General features: G+C 47.2%; 1 protein-coding gene across 4 annotated transcripts in view; it reads right to left on the bottom strand.

Annotated features, from left to right (window-relative positions):
• The window catches only part of fosl2 (FOS like 2, AP-1 transcription factor subunit), an 83,165-nt gene that overhangs the window by 18,909 nt on the left and 42,534 nt on the right, over positions 1–21,722 (bottom strand). The window contains exons 1-2 of one of the 4 annotated variants that reach the window (XM_078212250.1): positions 14,106–14,913; positions 4,123–4,374 (exon numbers count right to left, since the gene is read on the bottom strand). In XM_078212250.1, coding sequence (XP_078068376.1) covers positions 4,123–4,374; positions 14,106–14,213 — 360 coding nt within the window. In that variant the 5' untranslated portion in view covers positions 14,214–14,913. Of the gene's footprint in view, positions 1–4,122; positions 4,375–13,605; positions 13,691–14,105; positions 14,914–21,722 lie in introns of those variants that run through there. The other 3 variants (XM_078212254.1, XM_078212251.1, XM_078212252.1) reach the window with 3 other exon arrangements.

The following is a 21,722-nucleotide window of genomic DNA, read 5'->3' as shown; positions in this document are numbered from 1 at the left end:
CCCTTATCCTAAAACTATGCCCCCTCGTGATTGACCCCTCAAACAAGGGGGAACGGCTGCTCTCTAATCACCCTGTCCATACCTCTCAACCTTACAAACCTCCATCATGTCCCCCCCCCCTCAGCCTTCTCTGCTGTAAAGAAAAGGGTGGCGTGGTGACACAGTGGTTAGCTCTGCTGCCTCCCAGCGCAAGGGACCCGGGTTCGGTTCCTGGCTTAGGTCACTGTCTGGGTGAAGTCTGCACGTTCTCCCCGTGTCTGCGCAGGTTTTCTCCAGGTGCTCCGGTTTCCTCCCACTGTCCGAAAGATATGGTGCATTGGCCATAATAAGTTTTCCCTCAGTGTACCTGAACAAGCACCAGAGTGCAGCGACTAGGGGATTTTTCACAGTGACTTAATTGCAGTGTTAATGTAAGCCTACTTGTGACACTAATAAATGCACAGTGCTGGCACAGTTGTCATGATTTATGCTTGATTTTATTTCAACAACCTTCGAAATGACTATTTCAAACTTTATTTCCATGGTAGATTGCTTTGTCAAAGTATCGAACATGCATATATCCCACATTCAGTAAAGCACCTTCAACATAGTAAAATGTTCTGAGGTACTTAAACGGCAAGGACAACTTACTAATTACTTGTCAAAATGACATTAAAATTGCAAGATTCACATGGTATGATATTTCCCAGTAACGTTTATTTCTGAAGTACAGATCGGACTGTTCCCTTACAACAGACCTAATTACATGTTACAGCAAAACTTAGTGCAGGTGAAGTGATCCAATGACAGAAAGCTGGCCTGTACCATAGTCTGACAGATCATCCAATGTGGGAAGAGACCCATAATCCTGACTGCATAAAACAATCGGTGATTCAGTTTAGCTGTGAAAAGGTAATGTCTCCACAGTCAGAGATGATCATAGGCTGTGACTGGTTGCAATTTAACCTGAGGATCACCACAATAGGGCGGCACAATGGTTAGCACTGCTGCCTCACAGTGCCAGGGACCCCGGTTCGATTCCCAACTTGGGTCACTGTGTGCGGAGTTTGCACATTCTCCTTGTGTCTGGGTGGGTTTCCTCCGGGTGCTCCGGTTTCCTCCCACAGTCCGAAAAAATGTGCTGGTTAGGTGCATCGGCCGTGCTAAATTCTCCTTCAGTGTACCCGAACAGGCACCGGAGTGTGGTGACTCGGGGATTTTCACAGTAACTTAAAATTGCAGTGTTAATGTAAGCCTACTTTTGATATTAATAAATAACCTCAGGCAAGGGGCAATGTTAAGAAGGCGGGATCTTCATGAATAATCTCAGCCGGTACAGGAATTGAACCCATGCTGTTGGCATCACTCTGTATCACGAACCAGCCATCCAGCCACCTGAGCTAAACCAACACACAAGTTTAGCTGTACACCTATATGTATTATGGGGCGGCAACAGTGGTTAGTACTGCTGCCTCACAGCGCCAGGGAACCAGGTATGATTCCCAGCTTGGGTCACTGTCTGTGTGGAGTCTGCACATTCTCCCCGTGTCTGCGTGGGTTTCCTCCCGGTGCTCCAGTTACCTCCCACAGTCCGAAAGACGAGCTGGTTTGGTGCATTGGCCATGCTAAATTCTCCCTCAGTGTACCCAGACAGGCGCCGGAGTGTGGCAACTCGGGGAATTTCACAGTAACTTCATTGCAGTGTTAATGTAAGCCTTACTTGTGACTAATAAATAAACTTAACTTTATTATGGTCTATACAAGATCTATATATTTGTCCCCCTATATTTTAAATATAGGATTTTATGTGTGGGTGAACCGAATACAAAAGCAGGGAAGTCATGTTAAACTTGTACATTTGTTCAGCCAGAGATTGCCGATGGCTCTAAGCATCCCAACGCAGGAAGGATACTTAAGCCACATACAGGGAATAATGTCGGATGCCAGGAGTGAGAGATTATTGTAATGAAGAAAAGATTGAAAGTGATGGGGGTTGGAGGGAGGGGCGGTGGGGGTTGCGGGGGGGGGGGGGAGGGGGCGGGTTGGGGGGGGGGGGCGGTTGTGCTTTCTCGACTGGAGTAGAGGCAATTAAGGAGGCATCTGATGATGAAGGATCGCAAAACGATAAAAGGTTTTGAGAAGATAGTGAGAGATTTGTTACCAACAAGCTAAGCAGAGACAGGTGCAGATTTCTTTATTAATTCATGGGGCGTGGGTGTTGCTGGCAAGGCAATTGCCTGCGCCAGAGCAATAGGAAAGGGCAATAAATAGAGGCCTTGCCAGCAATGCCCACATCCCATGAACACATAAAAAAAAATGGAGAAATATCATGAGAAGGAAGTTAACAGCAAGGAAAGTATTTTCTTTTCCAGTTAGAGAATTATTAGATCATGGAATAAGGGACTACTGAGGCAGAGACGAGACTATAATTTCAAAGGGAATTAGCCAAATCGAAAATAGTATGTCAAGAAAGAGCAAGAGAAGTGGATTAAAGTAAATACTTCCAGTTAATAAGCTGCCAAAGGACATCATTTGTGTTAAAATTCTGTGGTTCCTCAGCCTTCAAAAGGGCATGGACTACATTGTCTCGACATCGCCCCCTCTATGGATTATGACCCCCACCCATCTCCCCTCACCTCCGTCTCGATTACAATGCCACACCAAAAAATATGATCCTAATTTAGCACTGAAGTGAACTTTTCAGAGAAACTTAGAATCATCAAATCCCTACAGTGCAGAAAGAGGCCATCCGGCCCATCGAGCCTGCACCGACAACAATCCCACCCAGGCTCTATCCCCATGTATTTATCCCGTTAATCGCCCTGATACTAAGGGGCAATTGAGCATGGCCAATCAGCCTAACACATCTTTGGACCGTGGGAGGAAACCGGAGCATCCGGAGGAAACCCACACAGACATGGGGAGAATGTGCAGACTCCACAAAGACAGTGACCTGGGGCTGGAAGTGAACCAGGGTCCCTGGCACTGCGAGGCAGCAGTGCTAACCACTGTGCCACCGTGCCGCCCTTCTCAATGCCAAGGTGCAAACTGGGTGGCAAAAGAACCTTGTGCATTGAAACTGTGCTCCAAGTCACAAGTATTTTTTGATACATTCTTGGTGTGCTATTTGAACTCAGGTCCTTTAATTTGAAATACTTCACTAAACGAAATAGTGGAGGGAGGAGTTTGAAAGGGAACTTTGGACCTATGGTTCCCAAAGCTCTCCGTAACTGAGGAATTCCTCATAGAATCACAGAATACTACGGTGCAGAAAAGGACCTTTGGCCCATCGAGTCTGCACCTATGCCTGAAAAGCCCTGACCTGCCCACCTAATCCCACTTGCCAGCACTTGGCGCATAGCCTTGAATATTATGGTGTGCCAAGGTACCTCATCCAGGTACTTTTTAAAGGATGTGAGGCATCCCGCCTCCACCACCCTCCCAGGCAGCGCATTCCAGACCGTCGCCACCATCTGGGTAAAAAAGTTTTTCCTCAAATGCCCTCTAAACCTCCTACCCCTCACTTTTAACTCGAATCCCCTCGTGATTGACCCTTCAACTTGGGGGAACAGTTGCTCCCTATCCACCCTGTCCATGCCCTTCATAATCTTCAACACCTCAATCAGGTCGCCCTCCCCCCACTCAGTCTTATCTGCTCCAAAGAAAACAACCCAAGTCTATCCAACCTCTCTTTATAACTTAAATGTTCCATCCCAGGCAACATCCTGGTGAATCTCCTCTGCACCCCTTCCAGTGTGTTCATGTCCTTCCTATAATGCGGCAACCAGAACTGCACACAGTACTCCAGCTGTGGCCTCACCAAAGTTCGATACAACTCCATCATGTCTGGGTCTGTTGTAGACTGTTTGGTTGCCATGATTAGTCACCAGTTCCACTAACAGTGCATTACGCAACGACCAGGATGGTAGAAGGTGAACCAGATGGAACTTGATCTTTCCCAACCTACACTTCCTTTGGAGGTGATTCATATGAAAATCCTGATTACTGAGATTAAAGGGAAGAAAGCAAATCGGAGAGAAAGGATCACCAAAAGTATGGACACCAGGAAGTTGAACAACTGGCGGAGTGAATGGGTTGAGGATTGATACATTAATCCCTGTAGACACAGGGCTGCAATCTCACCTGTTCGTCTCTTTTCCTTCGTCCTCCTGGTGGTCCGATGGATTTAATAACCCCCGGTCGGTGTAAAGTGGTGGAGGAAGGTGATGCGATGCTGGCCCCCGGTAGACTGTATGGGTGCGACCGGGAGTAAGGGTTGGACATTGAGGTTATGACTGTGGGCTGAACCATCCATTGTAGGTCCTGGCTGGTGGTAATGGCGGTGATGGTAGGCACAAAGGCGCTGCTGGAGCCTGGCATGTCGGAGCGATATTTCTGAGGAGGAGGTTTAAAGAAAACATGACAAGTGAGTGCAATTGCTACAGCCCCACAATGATACAGTCAAAAACTGTTCAGAAACATCTTGCAAAAGTCATGGGAAACTCTGCTGCTGGCAAACCATTCCTAGCTCCCAGTTCTAACCATTCCTAGCTCCCAGTTCTAACCATTCCTAGTTCCCAGTTCGAAAGATATGCTGGTCAGTTCATAAGTTCATAAGATATAGGAGCAGAATTAGGCCATTCGGCCCATCGAGTCTTCTCCACCATTTGATCGTGGCTGATATGTTCCTGATCCCCATTTTCCTGCCTTCTCCCCATAACCCTTCAAACCATCACCAATTAAAAATCTGTCTAACTCCTCCTTTAATTTACTCACTGTCCCAGCATCCACCGCACTTTGGGGTAGCGAATTCCACAGATTCACAACCCTTCGGGAGAAGTAGTTTCTCCTCAACTCTGTTTTAAATTTGCTATCCCGTATCCAAAGACTATGACTTCTCGCCCTGGGTTAGGTGCATTGGCCATGCTAAATTCTCCCTCAGTGTACCCGAACAGGCACTGGAGTGTGGCAACTAGGAGATTTTCACAGTCTCTACATTGCAGTATGTAAGCCTACTTCTGACACAAATAAATAAACTTAAAAAGCTTAAAACTTCAAGAAAACCCTCACTTTAAACAACATAACCACAAGAATCCAACTCATTAAAAAGCTGCATTCATACAGTGATTTCACAACCATTAAAAGGTCTCAAAATCCTTTACAGACAATTATTATTTTCCTCAATGTTGCCCGCCATTTTCTCCCTTTCTCCTTATCCAGTTCATTCATTTGTACATACCTCCCAACGTTAACCGGCATGGTAACATACTAGCGATGCTACTGCTTTAATAATCTCGGAGCTAATCTCAGAGGGCAGGACAAATAGTCCAGGGAACCCAAGTTCACTTCTCATTATGGGAAGTGGAAAATTTGAATTTAGTTTAAAACGTCTGGGAATAAGAAGCCAGAACCAAAACAAAAATCACCAAGGAGCTGTCAATTGGTCAGAATACCTCTTTCATGGAATCTGGGCATTGCTGGCAAGGCCAGCCTACTCCTAATAGCCCTGGTACAGAGTGGCTTGATTGGTTAGTTCAGAGCGCAGGTCGGAGTCAACCACATTGCTGTGGCTCTGGAGTCGCATGTAGGCCAGACCAGGTAAGGGTGGCAGATTTCCTTCCCTAAAAGGACATTAGTGAACCGGGATGGGATCCTTCGACAATTGCTGATAGTTGTCATAGTCCCAGCACCAAGACTAGCTTTTCAATTCCAGATTAATTTAATTTAATTTCCACTAGCTGCTGTGGTGGGATTTGAATGTGTGCATCCAAAGCACCAGCCTGGGCCAGTGGGTTACTAGTCTGTTCACATTGCCGCTATGCCATGTTTCATTGGCTTTCTTTCACAAAGAAAACCTGCTGCCCTTACCCAGTGTGTCCTATATAACTCCAGTCCCACTTTGCCGTACTCTGAGACATGCTCTGGAGTGATTTAACAGCCACTTAGTTCAGGGATGGGCAATAAACATCAACCTTGACAATGAGCCCACAACCACAGAATAAATAAAACAGCTGCTGACATTAGCACATCCTGCTGTTCTGAGTTTGGGTTTTATCCGCCACTAAGTCAAAAAGCCCTTTCCAAATATCCAGGGCCACGGCATTCAAATAGGAAAGCCAGTGAGTGTGAAAGAAGTGCAAATAGCACCAATTTTCCAGAGTCTGTGGAAGGTGATGATTATAGAATAGACTGATCTGGTCTGTGTCTCTCTGTTTCATGTGCAAACCAGAATGAGAATGTTGAACAAAGATAGTGGCAGAGCTTTTAACTCTACCACAAACAAATGGCCAAGGTAGTCAATTGGATTGATGTGTGATAGAATCTTACAGTGCAGAAGGAGGCCATTCGGCCCATCGAGTCTGCACCGACCACAATCCCACCCAGGCCCTACCCCCGTAACCCCATGCATTTACCCTGCTAATCCCCCTGACACTAAGGGGCAATTTAGCATGGCCAATCCACCTAACCAGCACATCTTTGGACTGTGGGTGGAAACCGGAGCACCTGGAAGAAACCCACACAGACACAGGGAGAATGAGCAACCTCCACACAGACAGTGATCCAAGCTGGGAATCGAACCCTAGTCCCTGGCACTGTGAGGCAGCTGATGAAAGTTCTATATAGGCCAGACTGAGCAAGGAATTTTCTTCCCATAGAGGACATTATTTTTTTGACAATCCAACAAATGGCTTTTGGCCATTTTACTGACAACAGTTTTTTAGACTTTGACATTTTTAAAATTCCAAAGTCTCAAACTGCCAGGGAGGAATTTGAATTCTCGTTCTATAGATGATATGTCCAAGAATAGCCCATGAATATAACCTCTACTCTTCAGTAACCTCCTTTTGCTTTAATTGTTGTGGAGAAAAGCAGCAAAAGAAATCACTTAGGCCATATTGGCTCTAGACACACAAGTTTTTGTTTATTCATTCGTGGGACATGGGCATCACTGGCTGGCCAGCATTTATTGCCCATCCCTAGTTGCCATTGAACTGAGTGGCTTGCTAGGCCATTTCAGAGGGCAGTTGAGAGTCAACAACATTGGCTCTGGGGTCACATGTAGGCCACACCGGGTAAGGATGGCAGATTTACTTCCCTAAAGTGAACCAGATGGGTTTTTCCGACAATGGTTTTATGGTCATCAGTACAGTCTAAATTCCAGATATTTTTTATTGAATTCAAATTCCACCAAATTCCACCAAATGCAGGATTCGAACCCGGGTCCCCAGAACATTAGCTGAGTTTCTGGATTAATAGTCTAGCAATAATACCATGACGCCATTGCCTCCCCGGTTGAGAAGCTGTTTTACAATTTACAACCAATGTGCTTTTTAAGAGTTAACCTGACAGTTGTAAAAGTAGGAATGGGCATGTCCATAAGATGCCCAATGGAGAAGATATTTGCATAGGATTGTGTGAAGGGGAGAAAGAATTGTATATCAATGCTCAGGCATACCTCCACTTATCTGCATTCATGCCATATTGGACCCAGTGTGGCCTCCCTCTCCCTCAGCTGAGGGAAGGGACCATTATAGCATCTCATCATATCACACACTTCTTCACATTCAATATTACTTTGTATATACACGTACACAAGCAAGCCCACACCTATTGTCTATCCCTAGTGGCTCTGAGAAGCTAGTGATGGGTCATGTCCTGAATCCTTGTGGCGATTATGATCCCTCAATCACAACAGTTGGCAATTTCCAGTCGCAATGATCAAAGCATAATGATAAATGTCCAAGTCAGGACAATATGTGACCTGGAAGCAATAGCATTCTTACAAAATGGAAGGCAGCTTTTAAGTTAAATTCTAACTTGTGAACTGGCCAGTTCCTTTCGAAAGAAGATCAAAACAGCTACTGATCAAACTAGATGTTGATTACAAGTTGAAGTGACCAGCGAATGAAGTATGGAAGGTATCCTTTCTATAATGGAGGTTTAGCAGAGTCCATCTCCACAAACAACACACAATAGTTACCAGGGAAGTCTTGATATTGTAACCAAAGTTAATGGCTATTTGCTGCCTCTCTGTGGTAGGGGAGTCTAAAACTAGAGGGCGTAGGTTTAAGGTGAGTGGGGAGAGATACAAGAGGGTCCAGAGGGACAATTTTTTCACACAGAAGGTGGTGAGTGTCTGGAACAAGCTGCCAGAGGCAGTAGTAGAGGTGGGTACAATTGTGCCTTTTAAAAAGCATTTAGACAGTTACATGGGTAAGATGAGTATAGAGGGATATTGCCAAACATGGGCAATTGGGACTAGCTTAGCGGTAAAAACTGGGCGGCATGGACAAGTTGGGCCGAACGGCCTGTCTCCATGCTGTAATCCTCTATGACTGTATGTGCGACTGTCATCTCACCGAACTATAAGTACTGGAACACCAGGAATAAAGAACATATTTCCTGGCTTGAAGGGCCAATGAAATTGGAACATTTATGTATGAAATTCTGTAGAAATTACAATTATAGTAGATTTATTCCATGAAAATTACCAGAACCATATACAAAAGGCTATACGTTGGTGAAAAGGAATCTTGTGGTGGAAAAATCTGTACTAAAAATAGTTAACTTGTGCAGACAAATTTGTACACAATGCACATAAAGCTGCGATAGTCAGAACTATACTGCAGAATTTGCCAGAAGTGATTTGACCATATATCTTCAAGTGCTGTGCCTCACTTTGTGTAACATAAAGAGATTGTCAGAGGCAGAACATTGCTCACATCTGTTTATTTGCCCTGGAGTGAGGGGCTTTAGGTTCTTATCTGGAGGCCTCAAAACGTGGTACAATCCCAAAGGCACGGTGTGCAAAACGACCACAAAAAATGGCGATAAAATCCATGTTAAATGAATCAATCCTCTATGGATACTGAGAAGCCTAGATAGAATGGACGTGGAGGGGATGTTTCCACTAGTGGGAGAGACTAGAACTCAAGGACACAACCTCAGAGTGAACGGACGCTCCTTTAAAACTGAGATGAGGAGGAATTTCTTCAGCCAGAGGGTGGTGAATCTGTGGAACTCATTGCCACAGGGGGCTGTGGAAGCCAGATCATTGAGTGTCTTTAAGACAGAAATGGATAGGTTCTTGATCAATAAGGGGATCAAGGGTTACAGGGAGAAGGCAGGAGAATGGGGATGAGAATCATATCAGCCATGATTGAATGGTGGAGCAGATTCGATGGGCCGAATGGCCTAATTCTGCTCCAATATCTTATGGTCTTATTGAGCAATGGTTCTAACTAAGGAAGCCAAGAGCAAGCTATATCATAACCCTGCCCTCCTGTTATCCAAGTTAATAAGGGGTCACGTGTTGCCAATTGCCCAGTTTTGGGTGAGATCTTGTGGTTGGTTGAGTGAATCGATTTGAAAATTATCAACTGGAATCTGGGCACAAGTCTGGTGGCAAACCCGAATCCATCCCCCAACCACATGCCACCACACTCCTACCTATTCCCATCTACACACTACACACACTTTCTGATCTGGAGGCTGTTAGCATTTACATAGAACATAGAACAGTACAGCACAGAACAGGCCCTTCGGCTCACGATGTTGTGCCGAGCTTTATCTGAAACCAAGATCAAGCTATCCCACTCCCTATCATCCTGGTGTGCTCCATGTGCCTATCCAATAACCGCTTAAATGTTTCTAAAGTGTCTGACTCCACTATCACTGCAGGCAGTCCATTCCACACCCCAGCCACTCTCTGCGTAAAGAACCTACCTCTGATATCCGTCCTGTATCTCCCACCACGAACCCTATAGTTATGCCCCCTTGTAATAGCTCCATCCACCCGAGGAAATAGTCTTTGGACGTTCACTCTATCTATCCCCTTCATCATTTTATACACCTCTATTAAGTCTCCCCTCAGCCTCCTCCGCTCCAGAGAGAACAGCCCTAGCTCCCTCAACCTTTCCTCATATGACCTACCCTCCAAACCAGGCAGCATCCTGGTAAATCTCCTCTGCACTCTTTCCAGCGCTTCCACATCCTTCTTATAGTGAGGTGACCAGAACTGCACACAATATTCCAAATGTGGTCTCACCAAGGTCCTGTACAGTTGCAGCATAACCCCACGGCTCTTAAACTCCAACCCCCTGTTAATAAAAGCTAACACACTATAGGCCTTCTTCACAGCTCTATCCACTTGACTGGCAACCTTTAGAGATCTGTGGATATGGACCCCAAGATCTCTCTGTTCCTCCACAGTCTTTCAGAACCCTACCTTTGACCCTGTAATCCATTACTTTTCCTCAGCAAACCATTACTTTTCCTCAGCAAACATCAGGATTTAAGCCTAAATCGCATCCCACTCACCCTGCATTTAGCAAAGCCAAACCTAACTTTTTGGATGAGAGATTAAACCAATCTTCCTTCTCACAGGACATGAAGGATCCCACAGCACTCTTTCAAAGGTGAGTGCAGGAAGTCACCCTGGCATCCCAGCTAAGATTTATCCTTCAACCAACATCATGAAGATGGTTAGCTCTGCTGCCTCACAGCGCCAGGGATCTGGGTTCGATTCCCGGCTTGGGGTCACTCTCTGTGTGGAGTTTGCACATTCTCCCCGTGTCTGCGTGGGTTTCCTCCGGGTGCTCCGGTTTCCTCCCACAGTCCAAAGATGTGCGGGTTAGGTGGATTGGCCATGTTAAATTGCCCCTTAGCATCAGGGGAACTAGCTAGGGTAAATGCATGGGGTTATGGGGATAGGGCCTGGGTGGGATTGTGGTCGGTGCAGACTCGATGGGCTAAATGGCCTCCTTCTGCACTGTACTATGATTTTAAGATTACCTGGCCATTGTCACGTTGTTGACTTTGGGAGTCTGTCACACACCAATTGGAGGCATCTTTCTTACACCACAACAGTGACGACCCTTCATTCATTAAACAAATCCTTAATTAGCTGTAATGTCCTTTGAGATACCCGTGCTTCTGAAAGGCACAATGGAAATGCTACTGCTCCTCTGCCATTCCCATGGTTGGAGGATACTGAATTAAGGCAGTGGGCAAAAGTACAAAAGGTAAAATGAGGACTGTTTTAAAACTGTTTTAAAAAGGCAGTCAGTGCTCAGGATGCCTGAGAGTATGGCAGAGGCAGATTCAATTGGGGCTTTTAAAAGGGAACTGGATCAGCATCTGGAAGAGAGAGAATTTGCAGGGTTGGCGGGAACATGGCGGGGGGTGGGTTGGGATTAGCCAAGTTACTGTTGCAGAGAGAGGGTGTGGAGCTGATGGGCTAAATGGCCTCAAATTATACTGAGCGACCATGAGAGAGGGGGAGAGAAACTGTGGTGGTGCCCATGGGTGGCACAGTGGTTAGCACTGCAGCCTCAGAGTGCCAGGGACCTGAGTTCAATCCCATCCTTGGGTCACTATCTGTGCGGAGTCTGCACGTTCTCCCCATGTCTGGTTGGTTTCCTCCAGATGCTCCGATTTCCTCCCACAGTCCAAAGATGTGCAGATTAGGTTGATTGGCCATGCTAAGTTGCCCTCTCGTGTCAGGGGGCACGAGTAAATACATGGGGATTGGGTCTGGGTGGGATTGTTATCAGTGCAGGTTCGATGGTCTGAATGGTCTCTTTCTGCACTGTAGGGATCCTATGATGGGATGGTGGGGGGGGGGGGGGTGAATTCTTCTATCATAGAATCTACTCAATTATCTACTCGTTTTGACCTTCGCAGGCATTTCCTAGGAACGGGAATCCTAGATGGTGAGTTAAAAAAAATACTGGAAAAGATATAGCTGAAATAAATCGCAGAGCTACCCGCTGTAAGAGGGACCTCTAGCAGTGACCATGAAGTCCAAGAGAGATGGAAAGAGAAAGCTCACACAGTTAGCAGAGGAAGCATCACAGGGGTACATTTAATTTGCTATATATATAAAAATGTGTAATAAAAAGCTAGAAATATTCTAATCCGGTATGGTTTCAAACCACAAGCCAATGGAGCCAACAAAACGCCCACTGTGTTTAAAAAGGAGAGGGGTAAACTGGGGTGGGGCCAGAAAGCTGCCTTGTAGCAGCTGTGTTGTTTACAGTAAGTCAACATATTAAACACACACACTGACTGACACGGCTAGCTATAAGTCCCGGAGCAGGGTGGAAGTTCGCGCGATTGCGAAGAGTGGGGTGGGGTTGTCAGCCAGTATAAAACGTTGACAGGAATTCCAGTTAAGAAACTGGCAGCGAAGCGAAGAGAAAGAATGTTGCCAACGACTACCCGGAAAGGGTTTGGAAATTTACAATTTCGAGAAATGCTATTTGTCCATGGAGATTGGAGGGAAGGCGTAGGGGGAGGGTTGAGGGGGTCACTTTCTTATCATGTTGGCACCAGGGCTGGCTAATGACTTCCGCCACTCTGAACAAGAACAGAAAGGTCCAAAGACTTAAAAACACACACATCAGAGTTACGAAACCGATTTTGTAATCCCAGCCAAGTTGTGCCTTGCGCAAGCTTCCCTCCAGCTCGCCTCGATTTCTTCATTAACCTTCAGGAGGCTGGAACAATGCGTGAAGGATTGCATTAAATAAACTGGGGCGTGGAAAGTTACATCAGACCAATTAAAGTGACAGCGCCCCACATTTAACTGATCTGAGTGAGGGGAAGAGAGATGATAAATTCTCATCTTTTCCAAAAGAGACGCTGGAATAAGTTTTTTTTTATTGCTGTGGCACGTCCCAATAATTAGGAAAGGACATTTCATTATACAATGGAGAGAGAAAAAAATAAGTTATTTAAAAGTGACATTCTTTTGGGGTCAACTTTGGACTGTTTATTCAATTAAACGCTGCCTTCTTTTCAAGGAAACACTGGGTGGAAAGAGTGACTACATTTGAATTCCACCCCCCCCCCCGCCCCCCCAACTCACCCACCCACCTCTTCTGATAGTCTGGGTGAAAATTGCTGTGTGAGAGATGGAGCAAGGATACATGAAATTGGAAAAGACGGGGGGGGGGGGGTATTTTAAAAGAGGGGGGTAGAGAGGGGGGAAATCAGGGAAGGAGGGAGATCAGGGAGTGAGGGGGGGAGATCAGAGAGGGAGGGGGGAGATCAGAGAGGGAGAGGGGGGAGTTCAGAGAGGGAGGGGGAGATCAGGGAGGGAGAGGGGGAGATCAGGAAGGGAGAGGGGGAGATCAGGGAGGGAGAGGGGGAGATCAGGGAGGGGGAGGGAGAGGGGGAGATCAGGGAGGGAGAGGGGGAGATCAGGGAGGGAGAGGGGGAGATCAGGGAGGGAGGGGGGGAGATCAGGGAGGGAGGGGGGGAGATCAGGGAGGGAGGGGGGGAGATCAGAGAGGGAGAGGGGGGAGTTCAGGGAGGGAGGGGGAGATCAGGGAGGGAGGGGGGAGATCAGGGAGGGAGGGGGGAGATCAGGGAGGGAGGGGGGAGATCAGGGAGGGAGGGGGGAGATCAGGGAGGGAGGGGGGAGATCAGGGAGGGAGGGGGAGATCAGGGAGGGAGGGGGAGATCAGGGAGGGAGGGGGGAGACTACACTTTTTTAAAAATAGGACTTGGCAGAGAGAAAACAACCCCCCCCCCCCCACCCCCGGTGTAATCTATTTATAATCAAATCCATTAAAATGAAAGTGTTTATTCAACTCCACAAATAATAATAAAAAAGACCACCTGTACACAGCGGGAGAAAGGAGACCATCTGACGCCGCTTCTCTGGTACACAAGCCGGGTGATTCACAGTGTGTGCCAATGTTTTAACTGAGCCTCCCTCACTTTAACACACTGGGCAAACACACACAGTCCCAACCCTCACAGACAACCGCCGACTGGGTCCAGGAAACAAACACACTCGCCACAGACTGGGGGAATTAAAGGACTCTAAACCCCCCTCTCCTTCTCTCTCTCACACACACACACACACAGATCACATCATAGGAAGAGAGGAAAACAGCGAATGCTTAAAACAAAAAAAATTGTTACAAGAGAAAGTGGCTCACTGTTGCTAAACTATTTGGGAAAAGATCCAGCGTTCTGATATTCTTTCACGAAGTAGGTTTTTGGAGAGAGGGAGGGAGGGGGGAGATGTGTTTGAGGAAGAGGGGGATAAGGTATAAGGAATCGCCCCTGTCTCTCTCTCTCCCTCTCCCCGCAGGGTATCTACCAGCCCTTACCTGGGAAACACTGCCAAGGCTGCCGCTGCCAAACACGCTGTCCTGTTGAGGTGAAGACGCGCTCCCGCGGGAGGATGTATCGTAGTTCACTGGATAATCTTGGTACATGTTCCCCCGCAGAATGGAATGGGTTTGTGTTCTCCCTTTACAACGAGGCTGATCGTAAATTTCTCCTGGGTAATTTCTCCTTGCTCCGGTATATTTCAATTAAATACAATTCCCCTCAAACAAAGCCAAAATATCAAATTGACAGTCCCACTTGATAAAGCGTCTCCTTCAGATGTCTCTCTCCACACAACGTTAGAATAAGTTTTCCTCTCTCATTCTGGTTCCTCCTCAATGCAAAAATCCATAAACTTCTTGGAATCTTCCTCCTCCCTGTCCAAAATCTTCCCCCCTCCTCTCTAGAATGAAACTTTTAATGAGTATTTTTTCTTTAATTAAGAGTCCCTTGTGTTCACACACTTCTTCACTGGTCCGCTTAGCTTTTTTTTCGTAGTGAGTGACTAATAATTTTTTTTCACCATGTAACTCCCCCCCCTCCTTCTCTCTCCCCCTCTCTCTCTCTCTCTCTCCTCGGTCTAATAGTTCTGCGAGTTAGCTGTTCGCCTGTCTCCCCGAGTTTGCTGATGACTCAGTGCCCTGGTATTAAAAGTCTGCTCCTTTTTATTTCCAGCACTCCCGCAGCTCAGGATTCACGTCAAAGCTGCCGGACCCGCCCAACCTCCAGTGAGGGAGGGAGAGAGGGAGGGAGGAAAGGCTCAGTTTGTCTGGCACCCAGCTTCTCACACAAGCTGCCCCCAAGTCCGACTCGCCGCTTTCCTTTACCTCCTTGACCTTTCTGTCGCTTTGTGCATGTTTTTTTTTAAAAACCAGAGGAACTTATTTGTAAATCTGTCAATGTGCTGGGTTCGAGGTGCTGATTTCTCTCACTCTCTCTATGACTAAGATCTGCTAGATGGTACCGTCCATTGACGTATCATGTTGCCTAAAAATGGGTATTTGCGTCAAATGATGCGAGGTGTGGGTTTCCTTGGTTAACGTGACGTCTGTACGGAGGGATTCCCTTTTTGTGTGTGCTGAGGAGAGACCCACACACACATCACACCAGAGAGACCCTTCCCCAGCTCCCCTCCCCACACACACATCACACCAGAGAGACCCTTCCCCAGCTCCCCCCCCCACACACACATCACACCAGAGAGACCCTTCCCCAGCTCCCCCCCCCCCACACACACATCACACCAGAGAGACCCTCCCCCAGCTCCCCCCCCACACACATCACACCAGAGAGACCCTTCCCCAGCTCCCCTTCCCACATACACATCACACCAGAGAGACCCTTCCCCAGCTCCCCCCCCCCACACACACATCACACCAGAGAGAGAGAGACCCTTCCCCAGCTCCCCCCCCACACACATCACACCAGAGAGACCCTTCCCCAGCTCCCCCCACACACACATCACACCAGAGAGAGAGAGACCCTTCCCCAGCTCCCCCCACACACACATCACACCAGAGAGAGAGACCCTTCCCCAGCTCCCCCCACACACACAGACCCTCCCCCAGCTCCCCCCCCACACGCACACATCACACCAGAGAGACCCTTCCCCAGCTCCCCACATACACAGACCCTTCCCCAGCTCCCCACATACACAGACCCTTACCCCCCCCTACACACAGACCCTTCCCCACCCCCCACACAGACCCTTCCCCACCCCCACACACAGACCCTTCCCCCCCCCACACACAGACCCTTCCCCAGACCCCAGACCCCACCCCCCCCCCCCAACACACAAGGGACCAAGTTACATTTCACTTCCAAAAATAACATGCAGAATGCTGCCAACCCTGTCCAACGTGCCGCCAGCCACACTCCCCAGCTCAAAGCATCCGAGGCAGCCAAAAAGAGTGGGGCTGGGTGGGGATGGAGGCTAAACTTTGGCGTTCACAAAGGAAGTGAAATCGGAGCGCGGTGGAGGGAGAGAGGGTGACTATGACCCAGAGTGAAATCTAAAGACCCTTCCTCCCATCTTTCAAGTAATCGAAATCCTTTCTTTCCCCTCAATCAATATTTTAAAAATCTACCTACCCGGAATTTTTTTTAAAATCCTTTGTGTGTTTTGTTTTGGCTTTCAAGTTTCCTGAAATCGATCCTTGCTGTTGGATGACAAGGATGGGTTTGCCATTCTGAAAATAACTTTTGGGAGGTTGTGATTAATAGATGAATGCGTTTTACAAGCAGCTTTCTTCCAATGTATTATGTTGGGGGTTTGGGGGAAGGTTCAGAAACAGTGAAGTGGCTGCAATTCCCGACAAGACTGTATCCAAATTCAACTGGAATTGATGGCTAGTGACTTTAACATGTCCAGTCAGATGCCTGTTCCCCCCCTCGCCACACTGGTCAGAAGTCCCTGCAAAGAGGGTCATTTGGCTCCAGCGTGTGACAGGATTGGTGTTACTGGGCAGTACAGTGACATACCGCACGTACCACAGTGTGGAGTGGGGGGGGGGGGGGGGAGAGGGAGAGAGAGAGGAGGGAGGGCGCTTAACGCCGCCTGGTCTGTTTCCATGTGGAAAATAACAAGGTTGCTGGCAGAGAGAGACTCTCGCGCGTTGGAAACCCAGCATTTACGCGATGCTTAAAAATAAACATTTATTTTTACCATTTCTTTTGTGCGAAAGGTTAGAACACAATGAGCGATATTTTCCACTCCCAGAGAGAAAATGCAACTCGTGTATGCATCAGCTGAATGCTTTGCTTGTATCCCGCTGATGTATCAACTTTTTCACCATGTGTGTATGAAATGTCTCAAAGTCCCCCCCCTTTCACACAGTGATAAAGGAGCAGCGCTCCGAAAGCTCGTGATACCACATAAACCTGTTGGACTTTAACCTGGTGTTGTGAGACTTCTTACTGTTGTTATATAGGCAGGCAAGGTCGGTCAGGAAGTGATGGATAGTTTTTTTTAAGTTTAAAAGTTTGCTTATTAGTGTCACAAATAGGCTTACATTAACACTGCAATGAAATTACACTGGGAGAACGTGCAGACTCCACACAGACTGTGACCCAAGCTGGGAATCGAACCCGGGTCCCTGACGCTGTGAGGCAGCAGTGCTAACCACTGTGCCACCATGTCGCCAAGAGAGAGGGAAAAAGGATTTGATTTATTGTCACATGTATTGGAACACAGTGAAAAGGATTGATTTTTCTGCGTTATACAAAGCATACTGTTCATAGGATACATAGGGGAGAAGGATGGAGAGAGTGCAGAATGTAGTGTTACTAGGGTGTAGAGAAAGATCAACTTAATGCGAGGTTAGTCCATTCAAAAGTCTGATGAAAGCAGGGAAGAAGATGTTTTTGAGTTTGTGACCTCAGACCTTTGTATCATTTTCCCGTTGGAAGAAGGTGGAAGTGGGTATGCTCGGGGTGCGTGGGGTCCTTGATTATGCTGGGAACAGGAGCAAGCTATTTAACCTCTCGAACCCATTCCCACATTCAGTGAGATCATGGCTGATCTGTGACCTCACTCTATCATATACCTCTGCCACCTTTCCCTTTGGCTAACAAAGGTCCACCCATCTCAGTATTAAAGCTAACCATTGATCTGGCTTAACCATTTGTGGAAGAGAGTTCCAATCTTCCACCATCCTTTGTGTGTTGTCTCGAATGTTTTTGACTGCCCTCTTACTACACTTCCCAACTAACTGTTTCTCCTGATCCACCCTACCTGCTCACCAGTGTCTTGAAATCTTTGATCAAATCACCCTTTAAATTCCAGGGAGGACAACGCTAGTTTGTCTAAATTAGGTACATCGAAGAAGAGGAAGTTCTCTTGACTGGCATAGATCAGTTCAGCTGAATGACTCGTTCCTATTCTGGATACTACAAAGACTATGAGTCCCGACAATATTCATGCAATAGCACTGAAGAATTGAGTGCTCCTAGCCCCAGGACGTGTGCTCCAGAACTTCTGCACCCCAGCCAAGCTGGTTCCAGTACAGCTACAGCACTGGCATCGACTGAGAATGTGGAAAATTGCCTTATGTCCTCACCACGAAGAGCAGGACAAATCCAACTCGGTCAATTATGCCCCCCATCAGTCTCCTTTCGATTTTCAGCATGGTGGCTCAGTGGTTAGCACTGCTGCCTCACAGCGTCAGGGACCTGGGTTCAATTCTGGCCTTGGGTGACTGTGTGGCGTTTGCACGTTCTCCTCGTGTCTGCGTGGGTTTCCTCCGGGTGCTCCGGTTTCTTCCCACACTCCAAAGATGTGCAGGCTAGGTTGATTGGCCATGCTAAATTGCCCCTTAGTATCAAGGGGTCCAGCAAGGTAAATACGTGGGTTACAGGGAATAGGGCCTGGGTAGGATTGCTGTCGGTGCAGGCTCAATGGGCCAAATGGCCTCCTTTGTACTGTAGAACTTCTATGATTCTACGATGGAAGGGGTCATCAACAGTGCTATCAAGTGGCACCTACTCAGCAATACTCTGCTCACTGTCTCAGTTTGGGTTCTGCCAGATCCACTCAGCTCCTGACCTCATTACAGTCTTGGTACAAATATGGACAAAAGAGCTAAGAGTGAGGCGAGAGTGACTGCCCTATACATTAAGGCAGCATTTGACTGAGTATGGCATCAAGGAGTCCTAGAAAAATGGAGGTCAATGGGAATCAGGAGGAAAGCTCTCCACTGGTTGATGTCATACCTAGCACAAAGGAAGATGGCTGTGGGTGTTGGATGTCAATCTTCTCAGCCACAGAACATCACACACAGCGGGAGTTCCTCAGGGTACTGTCCTAGGCCCAACTGACTTCAGCTGCTTCATCAATGACCTTCCCTCCATCATAAGGTCAGAAGTGGGGATGTTCATTGATGATTGAATAATTTTCTACACCATTCACAACTCCTGATTCTAAAGTTGACCGTGTCCATATGCAGCAATACGAGGACAGCATTCAGGCTTTGGCTGGTAAGTGATAGATAACATTCACACCATCCAAGTGCCAGGCAATGTCCATCTCCAACTGCAGTAGTTCAAGAAGGCAGATCACTACCACTCAAAGGCCAGAGGGTGGTGAGTCTATGGAATTCATTGTAAAGTTAAAGTTTATTTAGTAGTCACAAGTAAGACTTACATTAACACTGCAATGAAGCTACTGCAAAATTCCCTTAGTCGCCACACTCCGGCAACTGTTTGGGTCAATGCACCTAACCAGCACATCTTTCAGACTGTGAGAGGAAATTGGAGCATCCAGAGGAAACCCACACAGACATGGGGTGAATGTGAAAACTCCACACAGACAGTGACCCAAGCTGGGAATCGAACCCAGCTCCCTGGTGCTATGAAGCAGCGTTGCTAACCACTGTGTCACCATGCCACCTGGGCTTTGAAGGCCAGGTCATTGAGTATATTTAAGACAGAGATAGATAGGTTCTTGATAGATAAGGGGATCAAAGGTTACGGGGAAAAGGTGGGAGAAAGGGGTTGAGGAACCTATCAGCCATGATTGAATGGCGGAGTAGACTCGATGCCAAATGGCCTAATTCTTATGGTCTTATGGTCTAATTGGGGGTGGTAATAAATGCTGGCCCAGTAAGTGACAACCGCATGGTGGCACAGTGGTTGGCACTGCTGCCTCACAGCGCCAGGCTGGGTTTGATTCCTAGCTTGGGTCACTGTCTGTGTGGAGTCTGCATGTTCTCCCCGTGTCTGCGTGGGTTTCCTCTGGGTGCTCTGGTTTCCTCCCACAGTCCAAAAGATGAGCTGGTTAGGTGCATTGGCTGCGCTAAATTCTCCCTCAGTGTACCCGAACAGGCGCCGGAGTTTGGCGACTATGGGATTTTCACAATAACTTCATTGCAGTGTTAACGGAAGCCTACCTGTGACACTAATAAATAAACTTTCAAGTTTAAGTGAGGCAAGTTATCATGTGAGTTTAATTTCTTCTTGTTTTTTCCAAAATGAGTTATGTCGTTTTAAAAAAAATAACATTACGCAAGCTGTGACCCAACAAACACACGCATGCAAAATTGGCCCATTTAAGCCACTTAAAAGATTCAAGCAAGAGCTGGCTTGCTAGGAAATCAATGAGGTAGAAAGTGCGTAAGGCTGAATGTGTGCTAGAACATGGGGTGTTGTTCCCCGCCCTTTATAATGAGACGGGAGTTCAGACCAGGCATGCCTTTAGCTTGAGGGGGGATTGCATATTATTTATTGTTGTTTTGCAGGTGACAAGAGCACTGAGTCCAATTTTCTTCCCATTTGAACATGTTATTGTGTTAGTTTGTTTTGCTGTGTGAGCTGTGCCATGGAAAACCAGGTCGGAAAATGGAAGGCATATTTGGTATATTTTTGCCTTCAGTCCCTGGACAGATTATGTGCCAGTGACCGCTATCGTCAGGTAGACATGTCTGCTAAAACAGCCCTGACAGTGAATTAGCTGTAATTTACGACAGATTGATTTGAGAGAGGGAATAACACAACACAGATGAAGGGGACTCACAATCCCCAATGGGATGGGGTGCTGTTTACCATTGCTGCTTCTTAAGTCTACTCGTGGCCACAGCTTCTCCACTGCAGCAACACCACTGATAGGAACTGACAAAACACAAGCTTCACTTAAATTGCACCATCTATTTTAATATCCCCTGATTGACCTGTTTTGAATCGTTCCTGTTGCTGCTTATTTTTATATGCTGCTGTTTTTTTTATATACAGCATACAAGGCTACAGACCAAGTGCTGGAAAATGGGATTAGATTATGGGATTATGGGTTGGGATTAATTATGGGTGGCACAGTGACACAGTGGTTAGCATTGCTGCCTCAAAGCGCCGGGGACCTGGGTTCGATTCCTGGCTTGGGTCACTGTCTGTGCGGAGTCTGCACGTTCTCCCTGTGTCTGTGTGGGTTTCCTCCGGATGCTCCGGTTTCCTCCCACAGTCTGAAAGACGTGCTGGTTAGGTGCACTGGCCATGCTAAATTCTCCCTCAGTGTACCCCAACAGGTGCCGGAGTGTGGTGACTGGGGGATTTTCACAGTAACTTCATTGCAGTGTTAATGTAAGCCTACTTGTGACTAACAAATAAACTTTAGAACAGATTGGTGTTTGATGGCAGGCACAGACATGATTGGCCTAAGGGCTTCTTTCTGTGCTAAATTGCTATTGCTAAAAGCTCTAAAACTCTATGGGGGGATTATTCCTGTCTTGCCCGCCACGGGAATCATAGCGGGCAGGGGGGGTGGACCATGAAAAGGTCTGTTGACCTCGGGCGGGATTTTCCGGTTTTGGGGTGACGCGGCTGGAAAATCCCGCCCTTTGGGTGGGATTCTTGGGCCTCTCGGCGGTGGGAGCTGTTGTGCCGTTGGTGGGATTTCCCATTGACTCCACCCCACACCGTTGGGTAACTCGCGGCAGGTATGTGCCGTCAACGGGACCAGAAGATCCCGCCAGAGTGAACAGCTGGAAAGATCCGGCCAAAGGCTCTATAGCTCATCTTTTCAAAATGGAAGATACAGCGTTCGCATCTAAAGTGCTTCTGCAGCCATTGAAGTTCTTTTGTAAAAGAACAAAGAAAAGTACAGCACAGGAACAGGCCCTTCGGCCCTCCAA

Source organism: Mustelus asterias, chromosome 5 (assembly GCF_964213995.1).
Source record: "Mustelus asterias chromosome 5, sMusAst1.hap1.1, whole genome shotgun sequence".
NCBI lineage: Eukaryota > Metazoa > Chordata > Chondrichthyes > Carcharhiniformes > Triakidae > Mustelus > Mustelus asterias.
Note: the sequence above shows the minus strand (reverse complement) of the source record. Positions and strands in the feature narration are given on the sequence as shown.